The 21,208-nt window shown below is 43.8% G+C and overlaps 1 protein-coding gene across 3 annotated transcripts in view; it reads left to right on the top strand.

Moving 5' to 3' along the window:
- herc2 (HECT and RLD domain containing E3 ubiquitin protein ligase 2) overlaps positions 1–21,208 on the top strand; it is a 48,460-nt gene extending 27,252 nt beyond the window's left edge. For all 3 annotated transcript variants that reach the window (XM_086046747.1, XM_086046749.1, XM_086046746.1), the window contains exons 51-91: positions 11–119; positions 496–635; positions 1,150–1,340; positions 1,522–1,627; positions 1,739–1,830; positions 1,987–2,162; positions 2,242–2,353; positions 2,553–2,634; positions 2,705–2,939; positions 3,054–3,231; positions 3,318–3,399; positions 3,732–3,903; positions 3,986–4,130; positions 4,778–5,003; positions 5,629–5,800; positions 6,030–6,213; positions 6,452–6,595; positions 7,067–7,259; positions 7,361–7,513; positions 7,598–7,705; positions 7,874–8,005; positions 8,957–9,115; positions 9,455–9,573; positions 9,675–9,800; positions 9,950–10,105; positions 10,317–10,631; positions 11,339–11,553; positions 11,726–11,903; positions 12,737–12,898; positions 13,005–13,096; positions 13,173–13,312; positions 13,560–13,747; positions 13,953–14,150; positions 14,212–14,295; positions 15,537–15,678; positions 17,247–17,441; positions 17,601–17,713; positions 19,056–19,246; positions 19,378–19,483; positions 19,996–20,208; positions 20,530–21,208. In XM_086046747.1, the coding sequence (XP_085902873.1) occupies positions 11–119; positions 496–635; positions 1,150–1,340; positions 1,522–1,627; positions 1,739–1,830; positions 1,987–2,162; positions 2,242–2,353; positions 2,553–2,634; positions 2,705–2,939; positions 3,054–3,231; positions 3,318–3,399; positions 3,732–3,903; positions 3,986–4,130; positions 4,778–5,003; positions 5,629–5,800; positions 6,030–6,213; positions 6,452–6,595; positions 7,067–7,259; positions 7,361–7,513; positions 7,598–7,705; positions 7,874–8,005; positions 8,957–9,115; positions 9,455–9,573; positions 9,675–9,800; positions 9,950–10,105; positions 10,317–10,631; positions 11,339–11,553; positions 11,726–11,903; positions 12,737–12,898; positions 13,005–13,096; positions 13,173–13,312; positions 13,560–13,747; positions 13,953–14,150; positions 14,212–14,295; positions 15,537–15,678; positions 17,247–17,441; positions 17,601–17,713; positions 19,056–19,246; positions 19,378–19,483; positions 19,996–20,208; positions 20,530–20,802 (6,497 nt within the window). In that variant the 3' untranslated portion in view covers positions 20,803–21,208. The remainder of the gene's footprint in view (positions 1–10; positions 120–495; positions 636–1,149; positions 1,341–1,521; positions 1,628–1,738; positions 1,831–1,986; positions 2,163–2,241; positions 2,354–2,552; positions 2,635–2,704; positions 2,940–3,053; positions 3,232–3,317; positions 3,400–3,731; positions 3,904–3,985; positions 4,131–4,777; positions 5,004–5,628; positions 5,801–6,029; positions 6,214–6,451; positions 6,596–7,066; positions 7,260–7,360; positions 7,514–7,597; positions 7,706–7,873; positions 8,006–8,956; positions 9,116–9,454; positions 9,574–9,674; positions 9,801–9,949; positions 10,106–10,316; positions 10,632–11,338; positions 11,554–11,725; positions 11,904–12,736; positions 12,899–13,004; positions 13,097–13,172; positions 13,313–13,559; positions 13,748–13,952; positions 14,151–14,211; positions 14,296–15,536; positions 15,679–17,246; positions 17,442–17,600; positions 17,714–19,055; positions 19,247–19,377; positions 19,484–19,995; positions 20,209–20,529) is intronic.

The following is a 21,208-nucleotide window of genomic DNA, read 5'->3' as shown; positions in this document are numbered from 1 at the left end:
TCTGATTCAGCTTTCAGTGCCAACGGGAAGGACGTGATTGTGGACTTCCCTCAGCAGTCGCACTGGACTGGCTTGCTGTCCGAGATGGAACTGGTGCCCAGCGTGCACCCTGGCGTCAGGTTGGGATACAACAGCATGTGAATTAAAGCCATGTGCTATATATTGAGACCCACATATATATTATATATATATCCAATATGTTGAAACTGGTGATCCTGAGCAACCATTTAAACCCTCCCTCGCACACACTTTAAAAACATTTAAAATGGGGAATAGACATTCTTTAAAGACCATTGTGTGAACTTTTTTCATGCTTAAGAACTGCACAAGCTTAGATCAAATGAGCCCCAATAAGAGGCTGGTATCCTGGACTAATGGGTGACGCTACTTGTGACTGTTTTTTTGCTACGCCTTCTAAATCGTCAGTGTAGATCCTTTCAAGGGAGAACATGTGAATTTCACACCTAAAATGGCCGCTCTCTTTTCTCCTCGCAGGTGCGACGGCTGCCAGATGTTCCCAATCAACGGCGCCCGGTTCAAATGCAGAATCTGCGATGACTTTGACTTCTGTGAAAACTGCTTCAAAACACGCAAGCATAACATCCGACATTCCTTTGGCAGAATCAATGAGCCTGGTTAGTCAAACTCACAAATACAAATAACTTCATGCGAATGCCCAAACTTTTTTTTGAAAAGTTTTTTTGAACAAATTTTTAATGAAAAGTTTTTTTTATTTTTCTTTGTGTTGAAAGCTAAAACTTTGGTTATGAGAAACCTTTAGATGCGCCGTTGCTTGGGTAAAGTGAAAAAAATGAGTAAAGTAGGGTACTGTCATGCCTTCACACGTGGGCAAGGAGAGCCACAGTTACTGATGCAGTCCAACACCCAAATACAAAATGAGAACACTCACAAGGAGCTGCTGTAATAACCTTGATGAAACCAGTTTATACCTTTACATTCTCTTAGTATATTTGATGTTATCACAGTGTTGTTTTTTTCTTTATTTAAAATCATAAGCCTAACCAACAATTCCTTTTTCTGAAGGATGTCAAATTGATTATGGCCTTCACTTAATTTGTTATATCGTACTCCCTTCATTTTAGATGAATTTGTTTACACATACACTTTCCTCCCTCTGATTTAAATCAGGCCAGTCACCGGCCTTCAGCGGACGCTCGGGGAAGCAGCTGAAGAAGCACCACAGCGGCCAGCGTGGCATGCTAATTGACGACTGGTCGCGTGCCGTCAAGAGCCTCAACGTCTCGTCCTCCGTCAACCAGGCTTCCCGCCTCATCGAAGCCGGTGACCAGTGCTGGCAGTCGTCTGGCTCGCAGGGGAAGGCAAGACTGCATAACCTTACTGTTCTTTTAATATCCTTGCCCCTCAAGGGGTTTGGGCAACCCTAATAGATTCCTCCAATCGGCAGTTGACTACGTCACGGACCCTGTCCGCCATATGCAGAAAGATGGTGGAAAAATGTGCTTTAGTACAGTTTTGGAACCTTGCCACTTTGTCTTGCAGCATTGGATTCGTTTGGAGCTCTTCCCAGACGTCCTTGTGCATCGGCTAAAGATGGTTGTGGACCCAGCGGACAGCAGCTACATGCCTTCCCTGGTGGTGGTATCGGGTAAAAATGACCATTTAAGTTTGGAAAATGTGTAAATGTACATATATATATATATCTTGTATTCCTGCAATGAAATGTGACATTCTATAAAAAGACCTGTCTTATTTGCAGGTGGCAGCTCACTTAACAACTTAACTGAGTTGAAGTCCATTAACATCAACCCCACAGACACGACTGTCCTGCTACTGAGTGACTGCACTGAGGTTGGTTGCGTGAAAGTCGTTTAGAGTGAACTGCCGGTTATTGCGTTTAAAAAATAAAAAAATTAAAAAAAACACGAATTGCCATGTATTAGTGGTTGACTGTACTTTTTCTATTCAAGTACTTAAACAGTTAAACAACACTTGCCCTTCCATCAGTATCACAGATACATCGAAGTTGCCATCAAACAATGCCGTAGCTCCGGAATAGACTGCAAGATTCACGGACTTGCCATGGTGGGACGCATCCGAGCAGAAGATGAGGACTTGGCCACGGTCCCTTTTCTGGCTTCAGACAATGAGGAAGAGGAAGATGAGAAAACTGCTACTGGAAGGTGTGACCAAGGCCAACTTGTATTTTGGTCGTTACCTTATATTTTGCATTAAAAAAATTGACCTTTTTTTTTTCTTTAGTCTTGCTCGCAAGAAGTCTTCTGGGTTGGAGTCGTCCGCTACCATCAGGACTAAAGTGTTTGTCTGGGGACTGAATGACAAGGACCAGCTGGGTGGACTCAAGGGATCCAAGGTGCGCTCTATAAAATAATAATTATTAAATAACATCCAAGGCACCGGTCCCCAACTATATGTCCGCGTCCCGCTACCGGCCCGTGGGCCATTTGGTACCAGGCTGCCCAGATAGAGAACAAAATATCTACCGGTATATATTTTTTGTAGCTGCTCATATATCATCTTCATCCGAGTGAATGTTGTTTCTCTCTTCACAGATCAAGGTGCCCTCCTTCTCCGAAACCCTCTCTGCACTCAACGTGGTTCAAGTTGCCGGTGGTTCCAAAAGTCTCTTTGCGGGTAGGTTAAATAATGTGTACATTTATTGCCATTTGGAGCTAATGTAACTCAAGTGTGTCACTTGGTGCAGTCACGGTGGAGGGCAAGATCTACGCATGCGGTGAGGCCACCAATGGCAGGTTGGGCCTGGGCCTGTCGAGCGGCACCATCCCTATCCCGCGGCAGATCAGCGCCCTCAGCAACTATGTGGTGAAGAAGGTGGCCGTGCATTCGGGCGGACGCCACGCCATGGCGCTCACCGTGGACGGCAAGGTGTTCTCCTGGGGAGAGGGAGATGACGGGAAGCTGGGCCACTTCAGCAGAATGTATGTTTCTCTTTAAACTACTGCTTTACAAGTACCGGTGGCAGGCCTTGTATTTGGTGTCATACGCAGTCCTGGGTGAACATTTTGGCGTTTAGCATATTGGTTTGATTTCAGGAACTGCGACAAGCCTCGGCTGATCGAGGCTCTGAAGACCAAGCGCATCCGAGACATCGCCTGCGGCAGCTCCCATAGCGCCGCCATCACCTCCTCTGGGGAGCTTTACAGCTGGGGGCTGGGGGAATATGGCCGCCTGGGACACGGCGACAACACGACACAGCTGAGGCCTAAACTTGTATGCTTAATTTGGTGTTTCCACTTTAGTCACACATGAATTCACATAATTATATTAGTAATTTGGTTTTATACTGTGGCGTCCAGGTGAAAGTGCTTCTGGGACACCGTGTGATCCAGGTGGCATGTGGAAGCAGGGACGCTCAAACGTTAGCGCTCACTGATGAAGGTATTCCTCAAGTAAAGAATAACTTATCTGTCACTGTTAAAGAGACAATGAAAAGCAGATTAGCCCCTTTCTGTTTGAGATTGGTAGATTTAAACATATTCATTGTGCTAGTCACAGGAGCTGTCCCCAAGGTGTTTTAGTATATTATAGTATAGCATGCATTGGAGCATCTTTGATTAAGAGACAGATACTTTACTGTATCCTTTTTTTTTTGTTTTTCAGTTGACCTAAGTATGTATTCATTTTGTTAAGGAGAGTAGCACCATTAAAACTTGAAAAACACGTTACTTAAAATAGATATCCAGATGGCCAAACGCTGTATTTCCTTTCAGGATTGGTGTTCTCATGGGGTGACGGGGACTTTGGGAAGCTGGGCCGCGGTGGGAGCGAAGGATGCAACATTCCCCAGAACATTGAAAGATTGAACGGGCAAGGCGTCTGCCAGATTGAATGCGGCGCTCAGTTCTCCTTGGCTCTCACCAAATCAGGCGTTGTGTGGACCTGGTAATGCGGACCCGTAACATTGATGCATAACCCATCATTTGTCCTGGGTTTGAACCGGTTGTACTCCTGTCCACACGCACAGGGGTAAAGGGGACTACTTCCGACTGGGACACGGCACTGATGTCCACGTGCGGAAGCCACAGATGGTAGAGGGGTTGCGAGGCAAAAAGATTATCCATGTCGCAGTGGGAGCATTGCATTGTTTGGCTGTTACCGATTCAGGACAGGTTTGTATGTTGATGCAGAATGTGGAATTTGTGATAATGAACCAGCACCATTGTTTAGTACACGCACGAGAATTGCTGCTGTGTGAATCAGAAGTCACCTAGTACAAGCACAATTTTTATGACCATGAGAGGGTGCAATGAGTTATATAAGCAGGACAGCGGCTACTATCAAAGTCAGAAAACTAGAGCATCCCTTCGTAAAAACATGCAAGTTTTGTGTACTATACACAATTGCATGTTTGTGATGACCAGGCGGCTCACTGTTCGATTTGAGCGGGACGGTAGCAGCCACGTTTAAAAACACAAATCCTGAATACAAACGAGTCCTGTGTAAAAAAAATTATATTATATGATTTATTATTATAAATTGTTATTATGAGGAGGACACAAACAGAGCCTCACCTTGTACAAAATAAATTAGGCATACATGTAAAAATAGGCAAAAAACAATTGTATGTTTGTGATCACATGGCGGCTTTTTTATCTCTAATTAACCGGTTTGGACGAAAAATGTTTGAGTGGTGTTGTGATCTGGCCTGAAAATTTGAAGAATATCTCTGAGGTGAAGAGAAAATTGTATTGAAGGTTGATTTGACATGGAATGAGCCGTATATTAGCCACACTATTCTTGTGTGCTGACGCATCAGGTGTACGCGTGGGGCGACAACGACCACGGGCAGCAGGGCAACGGCACCACTACAGTTAACAGGAAGCCCACGCTGGTGCAGGGTCTGGAGGGTCAGAAGATCACCAGGGTGGCATGCGGCTCCTCGCACAGCGTGGCCTGGACCACGGTGGACGTGACCACGCCCTCCGTGCACGAGCCGGTCCTTTTCCAGACCGCCAGAGACTCGCTGGGGGCCTCTTACTTAGGTGAACCTTCATATTGTTAATCGGCATTGGGTCAACATTTGCTCTCAAGGGCCACATTTGATCTTTAAGATGGACGGATGGGCCAGGTTATTTGTTGATGAATTTAAAAATAATATTATATTCTCATTCAATTTTTTAAATGAATAAATATGTTCTCATTTATTTGAGTTATTTATAATTAAATTAAACTTTTTTGAGGAATGTGTATTTTCAACAATTCAATTTCAGGAAAAAATGAATAAAAGCAACATTACAAGACTTGATAAAAATTGCAATTATATCAAAAAATGATAAACGCACTGTTGTCATTTTACTGATTTTAACAATTTTTTTTACAACAACTTTGATTATTTGTATTATTTTTTTGTAAATTAAATACCTTTTAGTGAACCAATTTTATGACAAAACAGCGAAAGTAATGGAAAAAATAATAATAATTACAACAATATTACTTGGTGATGTAAATTCTTGGCGTGCTGGATTAAAGTTTGGGCCATACTTTATCCTGCTCATGCTCTAAATGCTTTTCCCCACCTCCAAATGCAGGATTAGTTACTCACCACCAGGGTGCACTGGACGGCTTGCTGTCAGCTGGTAATGTTTTTTTTTTTTTGCCACTCGGCAGGCGTCCAGTCAGACAGCGACTCTTCAGCGGCCAGCAACAAGATGAGCGGTCAGAGCAACGTGAAGCCCAATCGGCCGTCGCTGGCCAAGATTCTGCTCAGTCTGGACGGCAACCTGGCCAAGCAGCAAGCCCTGTCTCATGTGCTCTCAGCCCTCCAGATCATGTATGCCAGGTATGTTCGCCCAAAGAACATCTTAAGACACCACCAAAGGCAACTCAATTGGTGGCAATGATTTTTGTAGTGTCGCCCGACTATCTGCATCTAGTTTTGACTCGCACAAAAACAAACTCTCTGTAATTGATGAATCATGCCAACACTCCAAGTGATGGCATTCATAAATGTGAAGTGTCTTTGTCCTTTACATACTTTAAATGATTGTGGTAATTCTGTGCTACCCCAGGGACGCAGTGGTGGGAGCGCTAATGCCAGCTAGCATGATCGTGCCCGCCGAACGTCCTTCTACCTCCCCCTTACCACCGTTCGACTCGTCTTCGTCCAGCGTCAGTGATGACGAAGGCTCTCCCGTCATGCCTGAGACGGAGGCACCGGTCAGCCCCAATCCCTGGCAAGACAAGAAGGGCGAGGTACGCAAGCCACCGTGTGGCCCCATTGATAGATTTGTGTTCAAAATGATTGTAGCACAGCGCGACTTACCAGTGCCTGTGTGAAGCTAATCTATAGGCAAGAAGCACCCACAAAGTCCCTGTTTTAAAAAAAAAAAAAAAGACATGCTGAAGAGTTATTTTGGGAAGAGGAAAAAACAAAAAAAAACCGACAGTGATTGAAGTTTGTTGGTCTTACTTTGTGTGTGCGTATGAGTAGGTTTCCTCTTCAGAAGACGCCGTGACGCCATCGTCTGCCGTCACTCCCTCCGCCTCGGGCGCATCATCGCGTCCTTTCATCCCCGTCACAGACGACCCGGGAGCAGCCAGCATCATCGCTGAGACCATGGCAAAGACCAAAGAGGCACGTATAGACATGAAATATGATTAAAAAAATATGGTGCGGGTAGAGGACTTTACAACATTAAATGCGCTGCAAATATCGGCCGTTAGATCTGCGTAGACCTTTATGGTACATGAGATGTATACAACTTAAAATTGATGATGTAATTACGGTACGTTAGAGCTGAATCTTCAATTAATTATAAATAATTACAGGTGTTTAGAAATTGATCATGGGTACGTTCAAATTACGTAGGACATTAATATTAATAATACATGTATAAATATGATACACTAAAGATGTATGGCTCTGACATAAATATATTAGTATGGTAAATCAGAGTCAAATAAATCTTTAAATATGGTACAGTAGAATTATATAGAACATTAAATGTGATGTAAGAAGTATGTAGATAACATTGACTGTGCTGTAAATATGGTACATTTGAGGTGTATTGCTCATTCAATAAAATTGTACACTTTTTGTCAGCAGGACTCTGAAAGCCAAAGCAAAGTGGTGGGCCCCGAGCCTCAGTACCTGGACGAATTCTCCAGCCTGCTCGTACCCGACGACACCCGAGTCATGGTGGACCTGCTGAAGCTGGCCGTGTCTTGTCGCTCCGGGGAGAAAGGCAAGGAGGTGCTGTCGGCCGTGTTGTCCGGCATGGGAACGGCGTACCCCCAGGAAAGGAATAATGGCATTTCAATGAATTGGTTTAATTTGTCATGGAAAAAAATGAAAGGGATAAGTCAAGTTACCGCTGTATGCGTGTCTTTTGCGAGCAGGTGGCTGACATGCTGCTGGAGCTGTGCGTCACCGAGCTGGAAGACGTGGCCACCGACTCTCAAAGCGGCCGCCTGTCCTCGCAGCCCGTCGTCGTGGAGAGCAGCCACCCCTACACTGACGACACCTCCACCAGCGGTACCGTCAAGATCCCTGGTAAAAATTCATCAATAATTCAATAAAAAAACTTTTGAGATGCCAACGAGCTGGATCAAGCACTGAACTCGTTTTGTGCTCAAGGCGCAGAAGGTTTGCGGATAGAGTTTGACCGGCAGTGTTCGACGGAAAGGCGACACGATCCTCTGACCGTCATGGATGGAGCCAACAGGATTGTATCAGTCAGATCAGGTAAGAAGACAATTTTCTTGAAACATGGGCTTTTTTATCAAATTACAAATGACGTTGTAAAATAATTTATTTTTACACATTGTCATTTGTCTTCCTAAAACATAACATTCAGTTTCCACGGTTGTCTGCACTGGGCTCATTAAAACTGTGTGCGTTTGTGTATTGTAGGTCGCGAGTGGTCGGACTGGTCCAGCGAATTAAGGATCCCGGGTGATGAGCTCAAGTGGAAATTCACCAGCGATGGCTCAGTCAATGGCTGGGGCTGGCGCTTCACCGTGTACCCTATCATGCCTGCTGCAGGTAGGCCAAATCTTTCACCTACACCAGGGGTGTCCAAACCTTTTGCAAAGGGCGCCAGATTTGGTGAGGTGAAAATGTGGGGGGTCGATCATTTAGCCTGATATTCTTTTTTTTTTTTTTTTTTTTTTTTTTACATGGAACACCATTAAATCCAAATACATTTTCTCAAACCAGTCCGCCTTTCGTTTTTTACTTTATTTAAATTTCAAGAAACTTAATGATCCTTTTCTTTTGGCCCATTTGAAACATGACATATATATATATATATATATATATATATATATATATATATATATATATATATATATATATATATATATATATATATATATATATATATATATCAGCCAAGGTTAATTTGGCATATTGTTAAAAATAAATGTTCACTGAACTTTTACATTTGAAAACAGGGAATTAAGTAACAGTCTCTGTGCAAATGAGGCAGACACAGTTGTTGCATATTTCAGTGAGAAAACAGACCAATTTCCACCCTTCCTTAAATTATTGGCGCTCAGTCAACTTTCCTTTTTTTATTTATTGTGCCACTGTCCGGAAAGGACATACAAGGTTATGGAGTTGGACAGAGTGCTGCTTCCCTCTTGTGTGTAAATGTGGAATTGCATTTAGAGTGTATTTTATACACTTGTCAATATGCCAGATGTTATTGATTTTATGACAGAGACTGCTGCGGGCCGCATTTGGCCCCCGGGCCGGACATTGGACATGTCTGACCTACACACACCAGAGGTGGTAAACATTTGCACAGTCTGTACTGAAGTATAAGTACAGATACGTGTGTAAAAGGCATTAAATTCCTCTCATGTTTTTGCTATTCGCTATCCCCCACGGATAGCAGGGCGTTCGCTGTATAGATTAAAAAAAAAAAAAAAAAAAATTATGCAAGTGCAGTAACAAAGTATTATATACTAAATGTGGATGTCTGGTCTGCAGGCCCCAAAGACTTGCTGTCAGATCGCTGCATCTTGTCCTGCCCCTCGATGGACCTGGTGACATGTCTCCTCGACTTCAGGCTCAACTTTGCCTCCAACAGGAGCATCGTGCCTCGCCTGGCCGCTTCCTTGGCAGCTTGTGCTCAACTCAGCGCATTGGGTATGAACTCAACCCCCTTTGAGTATATGGTGATACCTTGCCTTACCAATGCAGAGTACAGACCGAAACAAATTTGGTATGTTTTGCGGCTGGAAACAGATTCATGGAATTTAAATTCGTCTGAATAGGGGAAATTGATTAGGGTTAAATTGACTGACATGAATTAAACTTGTAAGCTAAGGTACCACTCACCATGTTGTGTATTTTTCTTAAATGGGTAACGCCACTGCGTTTTCATCCACTTGCGAAACTCTCAAAGTTGTCCAGCAGATGGTGATGTTTGCGGCCTACACACTATGCATTTCTGACTTTTAGGGTTGTTGTGTTGTGTTTGCTCAGCTGCCGGACACAGAATGTGGGCCCTGCAAAGACTGCGAAAGCTTCTGACCACAGAGTTTGGGCAATCCATCAACATAAACAGGCTGTTGGGCGACACGGACGGCGAGGCTCGTGCCGTGGTGAGCCAACGCGCAGATGGGATGAGCCCTGATCCAAATTCCGTGTTCCTCCAATTTGTCTTAAAGAATCCGAGTTCATTTGAGCCTTGTTTGTCTTTCAGAGTTTTACAGGCAGTGCGCTGGCCGCCCTGGTCAAGGGCCTTCCCGAGGCTCTGCAGAGGCAGTACGAGTACGAGGACCCTGTCGTCCGGGGAGGAAAACAGCTCCTCCACAGCCCCTTCTTCAAGGTCTGAGCGTGCAATGTATATTTTCAGATTTTTGAAACTCTGAGGCACATTTTTGCAGCAAATAATGGTTAATTAGTTTTTACATTTTTTTTACAATTGAATTCCTGTTGAACATTTAAATAAAATGCGTTCTTATTATTCGTCGTCAGGTGTTGGTGGCTCTCGCCTGCGACCTGGAGCTGGACACGTTGCCGTGTTGTGCCGAGACACACAAATGGGCCTGGTTCCGCCGGTACTGTACGGCCTCCAGGGTGGCCGTTGCGCTCGATAAAAGGACCGCCCTGCCTAGACCTTTTCTGGACGAGGTGAGTGTCAACAATGACAAGTGTAACCCATCTTTTTTTTTTTTTTTTTTTCTTCTGTTTTGTTTCGTGTTAATTCCCATGGAAAGTTTCCAACTTGAAAAATGACTTGAATTTTGCAACCATAGTACAAAAGCAGCTTCATCCATAACTATAAAATGCGGTCTCAATAATATTCATGAAAATGTTTTTAATAAAACGCTTGTCCTTCCAGGTGACCAAGAAGATCCGCGAGCTCATGGCCGACCACGAGAGCGTCAATGTGCTCCACGAGAGCCACGAGCTGTTTAAGCGCGAGCACGACGAGCAGCTGGTGCAGTGGATGAACCGGCGGCCCGACGACTGGACCCTGTCGGCGGGCGGCAGCGGTACCATCTACGGCTGGGGGCACAACCACCGCGGGCAGCTCGGTGGCATTGAGGGGGCCAAGGTCAAGGTGCCCACGCCTACCGAAGCCCTTGCCACGCTGCGGCCTGTGCAGCTCATTGGAGGGGAGCAGACTCTCTTCGCCGTCACTGCTGATGGAAAGGTGGGTTTTTACTACGTGTTGATGTTGAAAAGACACTTGTGTGATTATCTTTTTTCCCCCTCTTCTCCTGGAATTCATTATACTGCTGAAAAGTGCGTCACAATGCTTTCAAACTCACTGACGATTCCTGCGGATCCTTAGTCTTAAAAGGCAGTTAACTTAAATGAACTCATTCACTGCCATTGACGTATTTATTTGGCTTTTCACAGTCCAGCCATTCGATCCCAGGAATTTCTTTCTATTTTTTTGAAATTTTTTCAAACGTTAGGGTGAAACAGGGTCTGAAAATGTCTGGTAGTGAATGAGTTAATTACATGAATTGGCATTATAATTAAATCAGTCTTCCAAAAGTCTTTAACAATGTTAACACATTGTTAGGATTTTATGATTGTAAATAGTCTAAAATCTCAAAATAAATTAACATTCTTAAAAACCTAATTTACCAAACGACTTTCTTGGTAATATCACAGAATCCTGATAGCCGAAGCAACAAAACAGTGATTTGGTTTTAGTCGTGACTCTTAAGAGCAGATGCACGTCATTTATGTACTTGCGTACTTTGGATAACATGGAATTTCATTTTAAATTTATTCTAGATTCACAAGTGAAGGTACGACGTTATCGTACCGATGTCGTCATTCATGCTGTTGCAACATACTATATGCTACAACTGAGTGCCCGATGTTGTCAATACGGACATTTTGCAGCTGTATGCCACCGGGTATGGCGCCGGAGGCCGGCTGGGCATCGGGGGCACTGAGTCGGTGTCCACCCCGACCCTGCTGGAGTCCATCCAGCACGTCTTCATCAGAAAAGTGGCGGTCAACTCTGGAGGAAAGCACTGCCTGGCGCTCTCCTCGGAGGGAGAGGTCTACTCATGGGGAGAAGCGGAGGATGGCAAGCTAGGCCACGGCAACAGAAGGTGGGCAAAATGCTGGATAGAGATACAAAGCGGTGGAAATTTTTAAGTAAATTTCCATGGGAAAGTTAGTCTAGGGGAATTTTGCAACCATAGTGCAGGATGAACCGCACTATCAGTTACGATGAACGCGGCCAACAACAGGGGCAATTGTTCTCCTTTTTTTTTTTTCCAGCCCCTGTGATCGTCCTCGTGTAATCGAGTCCCTGAGAGGAGTGGAAGTGGTGGATATCGCTGCGGGAGGGGCGCACAGCGCTTGCATCACGGCCAGCGGGGAGCTCTTCACTTGGGGGAAGGGCCGCTACGGCCGCCTGGGCCACGGGGACAGCGAGGACCAGTTGAAGCCAAAGCTGGTACGATTGATTGTGGGCTCATGTCAATTACAGTATGCTATAGCCAATTTAATAATGATAATAATAATAAGAATAACAGTAATAATAATAATAGTAGTTTGAATTATTATAATTTTTTAAAATAATTCATAAAAAATAAAAGGTTAGACAGTTCACAAAAGTATTAACTAAATAATAAAATTAGTAAAAATAAAAGGATAATCAAATAATACTAAAGAAAAAGTGATGTAGTATAATTGTTGTAATTATACAAAAATGTAATTTTCCAATTAGTGAATGTATTAGTTTCATTGTGTTCAAATATGCTGTGGTACCTAGCATTTAATGATAATTACAAAGTATAAATCAGGAAATTAATTGCTTATTTGGTAATGTTGTCATATGAATTGTGCTGCTAACATAGCAGTTGATATAATTCTAATACAATATAGCAAAGTAAAATGGAAAGTTTTTGGTTTTTTTTTTTTTTTTAATCAATCATTAGATAATTATTCATCATAATGAAGCATAATCAAGATCTGTAGAAAAACGCACTGGAGAAAAACACACTTCCCTAAATTTGTCCTGAAATTTAAAATCAATGAAATAAATAGCAGTCATTTAATTACTGTAGTCGAGGAAATTCACTCCAGTGGCTGTCCTTTTATGCAGAATTCAGCAAAAAAACACAAACAAAAACAGTGGCTCCGTTTACATTTTGCTCCGGATCTGGATAACGTTGCGCATGATAAAACATTTTGGCCGTTGGTGGGCAGTGACCCATTAGACCCAGCAGATGGTGGTCTAGCTATACTGTTGGATGCCATCGGAGCTTAGTGTAATGTTCTGTGCAGGTGGACGCACTGCAGGGGCACAGGGTGATCGACGTGGCCTGCGGAAGTGGCGACGCCCAGACCTTGTGCCTGACCGACGATGACATGGTCTGGTCCTGGGGCGACGGCGATTACGGAAAACTTGGCCGGGGAGGCAGCGATGGCTGCAAAATACCTATGAAAGTAAGAGCTGATTTAAAAAAAAAATTTTTTTTTATGTAATACTTCACGTAGAAAAATTGATAACCCCTCGTCAATAAAATCTATCTTCTCATTTTTTCCCCTTTAGATTGATTCACTGACTGGGGTGGGCGTGGTCAAAGTAGAGTGCGGCTCACAGTTTTCCGTGGCGCTCACAAAGTCGGGAGCCGTCTACACCTGGTATGGTCCGCATCACAGCCCCCGTCATCGTGATCGGAAATCACCGGACTCATACGTGTGTGGGTGTGTCTTTTAGGGGCAAAGGAGACTACCATCGACTGGGACACGGGTCCGACGACCACGTAAGGCGGCCGCGGCAGGTTCAAGGCCTCCAAGGGAAGAAGGTCATCGCCATCGCGACTGGATCACTGCACTGTGTGTGCTGCACGGAGGATGGTAGGTGGAGCCACACCCTGCTCAGCTGCCAACCGCCAATCAAATCACTACTCCGACCTAGAAAAATGGATGCAATTTTGTTTAGTGAATCTTTCTTGAGCATGACCCCCTGTCCATACTTTGGGTGTCTTGCCTGAAAATGATTGTAATAAAAGTTTGTCACAAGTGAGTCAGACAGACATGTTTGGCCTAATTTGGCTTTGGAGGAAGTCCATTGCTGACGTCGGTGCTGTGGTGTTGGGCTCAGGAGAAGTGTTCACGTGGGGCGACAACGACGAGGGCCAATTGGGCGACGGCACCACCAACGCCATCCAGAGGCCGCGACTGGTGGCGGCGCTGCAGGGCAAGAAGATCAATCGGGTCGCCTGCGGCTCGGCCCACACGCTCGCCTGGTCCACTAGCAAGCCCACAAACGCCGGCAAGCTTCCCGCCCAGGTACGGCGACTCGGAGCTAGAGGTCATTGATTCACAAAGGTGAATTTTGAGCGAGTTGATTTGTGGGAAAAGCTCATGTACTTAATGTTGGTTTGCTGTTCAGCAGTTTTGTGCCGTCATTGAATGGTAATTTGTATGCAAGAGAGCCCTTTGCTCTGGTGGCGAGGCTGTTCACAGCTTGTGGTTATTTTATTGTTTACTTCAGGTCCCTATGGAGTACAACCACCTTCAGGAGATCCCCATCATGGCGCTGAGGAACCGGCTGCTCCTGCTGCATCACATCTCCGAGCTCTTCTGCCCCTGCATTCCCATGTTTGACCTGGAGGGGCGCTTGGGCCAGACGGGCCAGGGACCCTCGCTGGGATTCGACACCCTCCGCGGCATCCTCATCTCGCAGGGCAAGGTGAGGAGGCGGCGGCGGTGGCGGTGGTACACATGGTACACATTGTGTTTTCTTTGAACAGGAAGCGGCTTTCAGGAAGGTGGTCCAGGCCACCATGGTGCGGGACAGACAGCACGGACCTGTGGTGGAGCTCAACAGAATACAGGTAGCAATTTTCGTTTCCCTTTTTTTGAGCAGTACAACTTGATTGTTGAATAGACTAATACCATATTTGCCCAAGTCCTTTCTAAACATTTTTGGAAAACCAGAAAAACACAGCAAATTCCAAAAACAAGAAGAGTCCAGTTGCCTTGATTCAACATTTGTAAATTGGCATGACCTGGCTGACTTAGAATTTACACAGACATCAAGAAAAAAAAAAGCAAGCACACTGCTATTTTTTATTGGTATAGTGACATTAAGTAAAAGATGACTTTGGCAATTATGCTATTATACTTTTTCTTTCCTTGAAAGTATTGAGACTTCAATCTACAATGTTTTTTCTCTTTGAAAATATGTAGGGTTTTTTTTTGCTTTTTTATATATATTTGGAACTTTTTCTCTCAAATATGCACTTTTTTCAATGTATTTTTTTTAAATATGCAATGTAGCTCTGATACAAGACTGCACAATTTTTTTCTCAAAAACCGTATTTCTTTTCGTCAAATCTAGATTTTTTTGTACAAAATAGCCCACTTTTTTTCTCAAATAGAATGTGAAATAGTGGAGGATGAATGGTAAAACACACAAAGGTAATGAATGCACTGACACAGCAGCTGTTGTCAGCCACAGCCCACGCACAGGCACTCGCACAATAAACAAGCGTTTACTGTACTTTCTTTGGTAAACGTTCAGTTTTGAACGTGTGACGTTCACTCAGTGTATGTATTACTATTTTCATTGAATTTTAGCTCTCTTATCTGTAACCTTGATCTGCTTTAGCTGGCTGCCCTACACCCACACACACACACATGCCCGCACGCGCACGCCCCCTCACTGTGAGGCCAGACAGGCTCCTGATGATTACATGTGATGTCTTTTTATAAAGGGATTTTTCTATCAGAGTGTGTGCGTGATCTGCACACTAGAGTATCTGTAGGGCTTCCTGTTCAGAGAGTTACACAAAGTGCCTCGATTTGGGCCACAACACACACACACACGATCAATCGACCGTGTATTGCCAGGTCTTTTAATGTGCTTGTCATACACCACTTCCAAAAGTCACGGATATTAGGCTTTGAGGTGACATTTCCAGTTATAAAAAAAAAAAAACGACCACCAAAATGTGGCCGACCACTTGTACATTTTCGGTTCATCTGGGAATTTAACTCGAAAGATGAAAGAGTAACACTAACAATTTGTATTGTTGAGCACCAAAGCACCGACAAGTGTCCTCTTTGTTTGCAGGTCAAGCGCTCTCGAAGCAAAGGAGGCCTGGCGGGTCCCGACGGAACGAAATCGGTGTTCGGTCAGATGTGTGCCAAAATGAGCTCGTTTAGTCCCGACTCGTTGCTGCTCCCCCATCGGGTGTGGAAGGTCAAATTTGTAGGTGGGTGTCAGAAAGATGAAATCAATTAAGGATTTTTTTTTAAACTCAATTTATATTTCTTTGAACAATAACATACATGATGTGGCTGCTTTTGGAACATATATGTACTTTGATATACATTTTTCCTGTTCTACAGCTGCACATATTCCAGACAGTATGAATGCATACATTTTGTGTTGTGTAACATATTAGAGCTGTTAGTTGATTATATTTTTTAGTTGCAATTGATTGATTTCCGTAGTTAACATTTTATCTGTTCTAAATTTACACCACAAAAAATGTTCACATGTTTTTCATACGCTTGTCAATTAACATACATGGACACATACAGTATTTTTGCCTCATACAAATATTGTTGTATTGTTTGTTCATTGATACAGTGATTTTATTGCGATTCATTGTTTGAAGTTAAAAAGATATGTTACGATACAGTTGAAGGGGAAGTCAACCCAAACATTTTTTTTTTCAAGAATTTGTTCTATGCAAACCCACTAGTCTAAACGCGGCCTTCGGATTAATATTGCGTTTGTGGAATATGCGTTAAGCAGCAAAATGCACCCGTTTTTAGCCATCTCAGGTTCCGGCCATTTTGTCACTTCTGTCGACTGAAAATGACATCACAGTTGTTCAGTTTCTCAGGTAACGACCAATCACAGCTCACCTGTTTTCTGAAGCTGAGTTGATTGGTGGTTATCTGAGCCCTGAGCAACTGTGATGTCATTTTCAGTCGACAAGTGACAAAATGGCCGTCGCTGAGATGGCTAAACACGGCTGGATTTTGATGCTTAAGTCACATTCCACAAATGCAATATTAATCAGAATGCCTTGTTTCAACTAGTGGGCCTACATAGAATAAATTGTTGAAAAAAATGTCTGGGTTGATTTTCCACTTTAAAAGGACTGTAAAACATTGATTTATAGATTTATGTTGAGAAAATTATTTCACTAGATGGCATTAGCGTTTCATGTCGGACGTGATTGACGGTAACATCACATTTTTCTTTTCAAATTAAGAGTAAATTAATTAGAACATGAAGCAACTCGCGGACTCCTGCCCATTTTGTTCATCAAAAATGAGTAGCCCCCACAAATATATTGATTATTGCAAAATTGTGTTACAGTGACCACTTTTTGCACAACATTCTCTCCCTTTATTTTGTGAAATGTGATACTGATGCACATGGCCATTAGTGACGCAGCTTTCCGGCAAACGAGCCAGAAATAAAACCAATGATGTTATACGAGCTATCTTCTGGGGTTGCTGAATAAAATATGCCTCACATTTAAAAGAACAAGTGACTTGGACATACTCCAAAGTGAGAAGACGGGGATACAGTACACTCGACTCTTCACTCTCACAATGGTCTGGGAGTGCCCATGCAGACTCCTTTGAGAGCTGTAGCGAGTTTCAGGTTGAAGTTGCCATTCCAATCAGTCATTTTGGCGAAATCTTGTCATGTTCCTACATTTAGAGAGAGAAAAAGAAACACAACAAAAAAAAATGGAAATTGAACATACTGTAATCATTATTTGTTACGTGAGCGTTATTTCGTTTGTTCGTCCTGCAGGGGAGTCCGTGGATGACTGCGGCGGCGGCTACAGCGAGTCCATCGCCGAGATGTGCGAGGAGCTACAGAATGCCCTGACGCCGCTGCTCATCGTCACCCCCAACGGACGCGACGAGTCGGGGGCCAACCGAGACTGCTTCCTGCTTAACCCCGCCGCCAAGTCACAGCTGCACATGAGCATGTTTCGCTTCCTTGGTAACCACCCTGCTCATGTGACCTTTTTCTAGAAAATGTGTCTTATCTGGAAATTATGACTCGATTACTTTTTCCTCTCTCGATTTGGACAGTTTTTCTTGAAAACGGTTTCTCGAAATTCTGGCACTATTGGTCTCATTCCCCCTTGCGCATCTTCAGGGGTTCTGCTGGGCATAGCCATCCGCTCCGGAAGTCCGCTGAGTCTCAATCTGGCCGAGCCGGTGTGGAAACAGCTGGCCGGGATGAACTTGACCATCGCAGATCTCAGTGAGGTGAGACCACTTCTGGGCCCGATGCTGATATCAACTTGCTTTCGGTTATTTTCTGCAATATTATGCGTAATGCATACCTTTTTTTTTTTTTTTTTTTAATTAACTTTTTATTAGGTATTTCTTTTTCGTTTTTTAACAAAGAATAATAAACAAGAAAAAGGAAAAAAAAAAACTAGAAACAATACAAATCTGCAATACAAGTCTGTGCTAATCACCTTATGCCGCACATTTACATACTTATCCATCAATAACTTATCTCCATAGAACTATATACAGGTAGGGAGTGATCTCTTCTCCAAGAAAACATTTTTTTTTAAAAGCAAGACTTGCATTAGAAAAAATAATAACAAAAAACTTATATGAAAGTAAACGCATCAAATATTTGCACATCAAATCACAGGGCAACTTATTGGGTTGGTCTAAATGTCTCTCAGCCAATCAGTGGAGACTCATAAAACTGCTCCAAAATGTTGAATCAGGCTATGTTGCATTTACGAGGCCACAGAAACATCTCTCACAATTAGCAGTTCTGATGTAATTACGTCCCTCATGGAGAGCTTTTTCTACTATAATAGGAGCACATTCCTCTACATTCCTGCTCTCATTAAAACCTTGGTAATCCCCGTCGGGAATGGGAGCGTACTAGTCGGTCTTGGGCCGACGTAGTAGTAATGCACTAGTGGCCTCACGCTGCGATCATGAGCTTCCTTCTTTTTCTTTTCCGTCGTCTTGTACACACGCACACACAGACACTCTCACATACTCTCGTTCACATGCTCTGCCCTTGAGATATCACAAAGGTTAGGTCTGAAATATTCAATACTTGGAAAAAGCACAAAGACCTAGCAACGTGAGTGCTGCATGCCTTGCTGTGTCTGTGTTCGTTTGTTTTGGTCCATCTTGTCGAGGTTGTACAAGCTAGGGAACTATTCTACACTGCAATGATTTTTAGAGCGTGGCATCGACTAGTCGCTCATAACGTGTTTTGGAGGTAGCAGCAACAGATGATTGTGCTTTCTGAATGAATTAATTTGATGAGGGAGAACCAGGAAATGGGGGGGGAAAAAAAGCCGGGATTACGACCAACTTTTTAGCACGAGCTATCAAACTGGCAGGAGCGCAGGGAATTATTCCACCGCACATGAAAAAGCGAGGCAATTTTATTTATAGAGCACATTTCATTCCCAACTCGATGTGCTTCACAGAAAAAAAAATGTCTATTTAGTTGAGAATATGACAAATTCCCACTCTGCAGAACACGTTGCTGTGGCAGACCCGGAACAAAGACCGGTTTTCCCGATTTGCGCACACATTACCTGACTGTCGACTGTCCTGTCTCCAGGTGGACAAGGACTTCATTCCTGGCCTGATGTACATCCGCGACAATGAGGCGACATCTGAGGAGTTTGAGGCCATGACTCTGCCCTTCACCGTGCCCAATGCCAGTGGGCAGGACATCCAGCTCAGCTCCAAGTACTCGCACATCACGCTGGACAACCGCGCGGAATATGTGCGACTCGCCATCAATTACAGGCCAGTACAAGAACTCGTAATGCGCAGTAGCGCCACCTACAGGAATGCAGTGGAACAGCCTCCCTTGTCATCAAACGAAACGTCCACTGTCTTCATATTCACTTTGTGCTGCTGCTGTTGTTTCCGGACAGGCTGCACGAGTTTGATGAGCAGGTGTCAGCTGTGCGGGAGGGCATGGCCCGCGTCGTTCCCGTTCCTGTGCTGTCACTTTTCACCGGATACGAACTGGAAACCATGGTGACGGATGCTTTTTTTAAAATTTATTTATTTAATTTTTTTAAAGAGTCAATTTGGGGTCTGATTGGCACGGAAATCAAGTTCAAGCCGCAATATGACAAATCTTTGAAACTTCAGCCCCCAAAGCTGGTTTCACTTAACATGAAATTTGGTAGAAATGACTAGCATGAGTAGACCCACAAAAAAAAGTCTCAAGAAGCCGTACTTGGAAAGACAGGAAGTCAGCCATTTTAGCTTGATAGTCACTTTGACTTGAGTTAAGCACTCCCCAGCCCCCATAAAAAAAAAAAAAAATCTGCTCCCAAAGACAGTTTTACTTGGCAACATGAAATTTGGTAGACATGTTTATCATGAGGAGACCTACAAAGAGTTTCAAGAAGCCATACTCAGAAACACACAGTCTGCCATTTTGATTTGAAGCAGCCATTTTAGGTGTGATTTTTCTAGTAGTTCCTCAAAGGTGAACAATGCCTTTACCGCACTATAAATACGAATACATTATCTGCGTGCAGGTGTGTGGGAGCCCCGACATCCCGCTGCACCTGCTCAAGTCCGTGGCCACCTACAAAGGCGTGGAGCCCACGGCCCCGCTGGTGCAGTGGTTCTGGGAGGTGATGGAGTCCTTCTCCAACACGGAGCGCTCCCTCTTCCTGCGCTTCGTCTGGGGGCGCACGCGGCTGCCGCGCACCATCGCGGACTTCCGCGGACGCGACTTTGTCGTCCAGGTAGGAAGACATGATCATTTGTGGTACAAGGACACTGTATAAAAAAAGAACAATTTTAAGCACATTTAAGATAACCCTAACAACACACTTAAAATGATAAAAGATACACTATTTAAACAAGTTGTAAAATAAGAAAAAAAAAAAACTCAGTAGTCACAGAAATAACATGGATCTGACAATGGTAAGTAATAATGGTAATATAATCTGCCCAGCGACGACATGTATCTTGGAAAAACGTGTAAGTCTTCAAGGCTCACTTGCAGGTTGAAATACCACATCACTTTTTTTTTTTTTTTTTTTTTAAATAAATATACATTTCAGGTGCTAGACAAGTACAACCCTCCCGACCACTTCCTCCCCGAGTCGTACACGTGCTTCTTCCTGCTCAAGTTGCCGCGCTACTCGTGCAAGCAGGTGCTGCAGGAGAAGCTCAAGTACGCCATCCATTTCTGCAAGTCCATCGACACGGACGACTACGCCCGAATCGCCCTTTCGGGCGAGCCGGCCGCCGACGACAGCAGCGACGACTCGGACAACGAGGACGCCGACTCATTCGCCTCGGACTCCACCCAGGACTACCTCACCGGGCACTGACCTCCTGCAGGGTTAGTGGGAAGGCGGGTCCAGGTGGAATTTTTTTTTTTTTTTTTTTTTAATGCTCACATTCCTGCAGGTTAGACGCACTCATCTGTGTGTGAGTATGTGTGTGTGCGTGTGTGCAACCAGCTGTGAAGCATTAAGAGCTTAGAAGAAGAGCCATCCCGTGATTGTTGCGTTTTTATTTATATTGTAATGACGACTTTAGTCTGTAAATAGAAGTGGATGAACAGTAGCTGCCCTTTTTTTTTTCCTCTCTCTCTCTGGAAATGAATAATTGTTTTAAAAAAATATTGTTGTTGCTCAGACGCCGGTCTACTGAAGTGTCCGTCATCACAGTGTCTCCCCATTGAATGTGTGTAAATAAATAAATATACAGAATAAAATATGACTGTGCCATGTA

This window comes from Filicampus tigris, chromosome 12 (assembly GCF_054856515.1).
Source record: "Filicampus tigris isolate MCC_2025a chromosome 12, RoL_Ftig_1.0, whole genome shotgun sequence".
NCBI lineage: Eukaryota > Metazoa > Chordata > Actinopteri > Syngnathiformes > Syngnathidae > Filicampus > Filicampus tigris.
The sequence above is the reverse complement of the archived record's forward strand: the minus strand, read 5'-3'. Positions and strand labels throughout refer to the sequence as shown.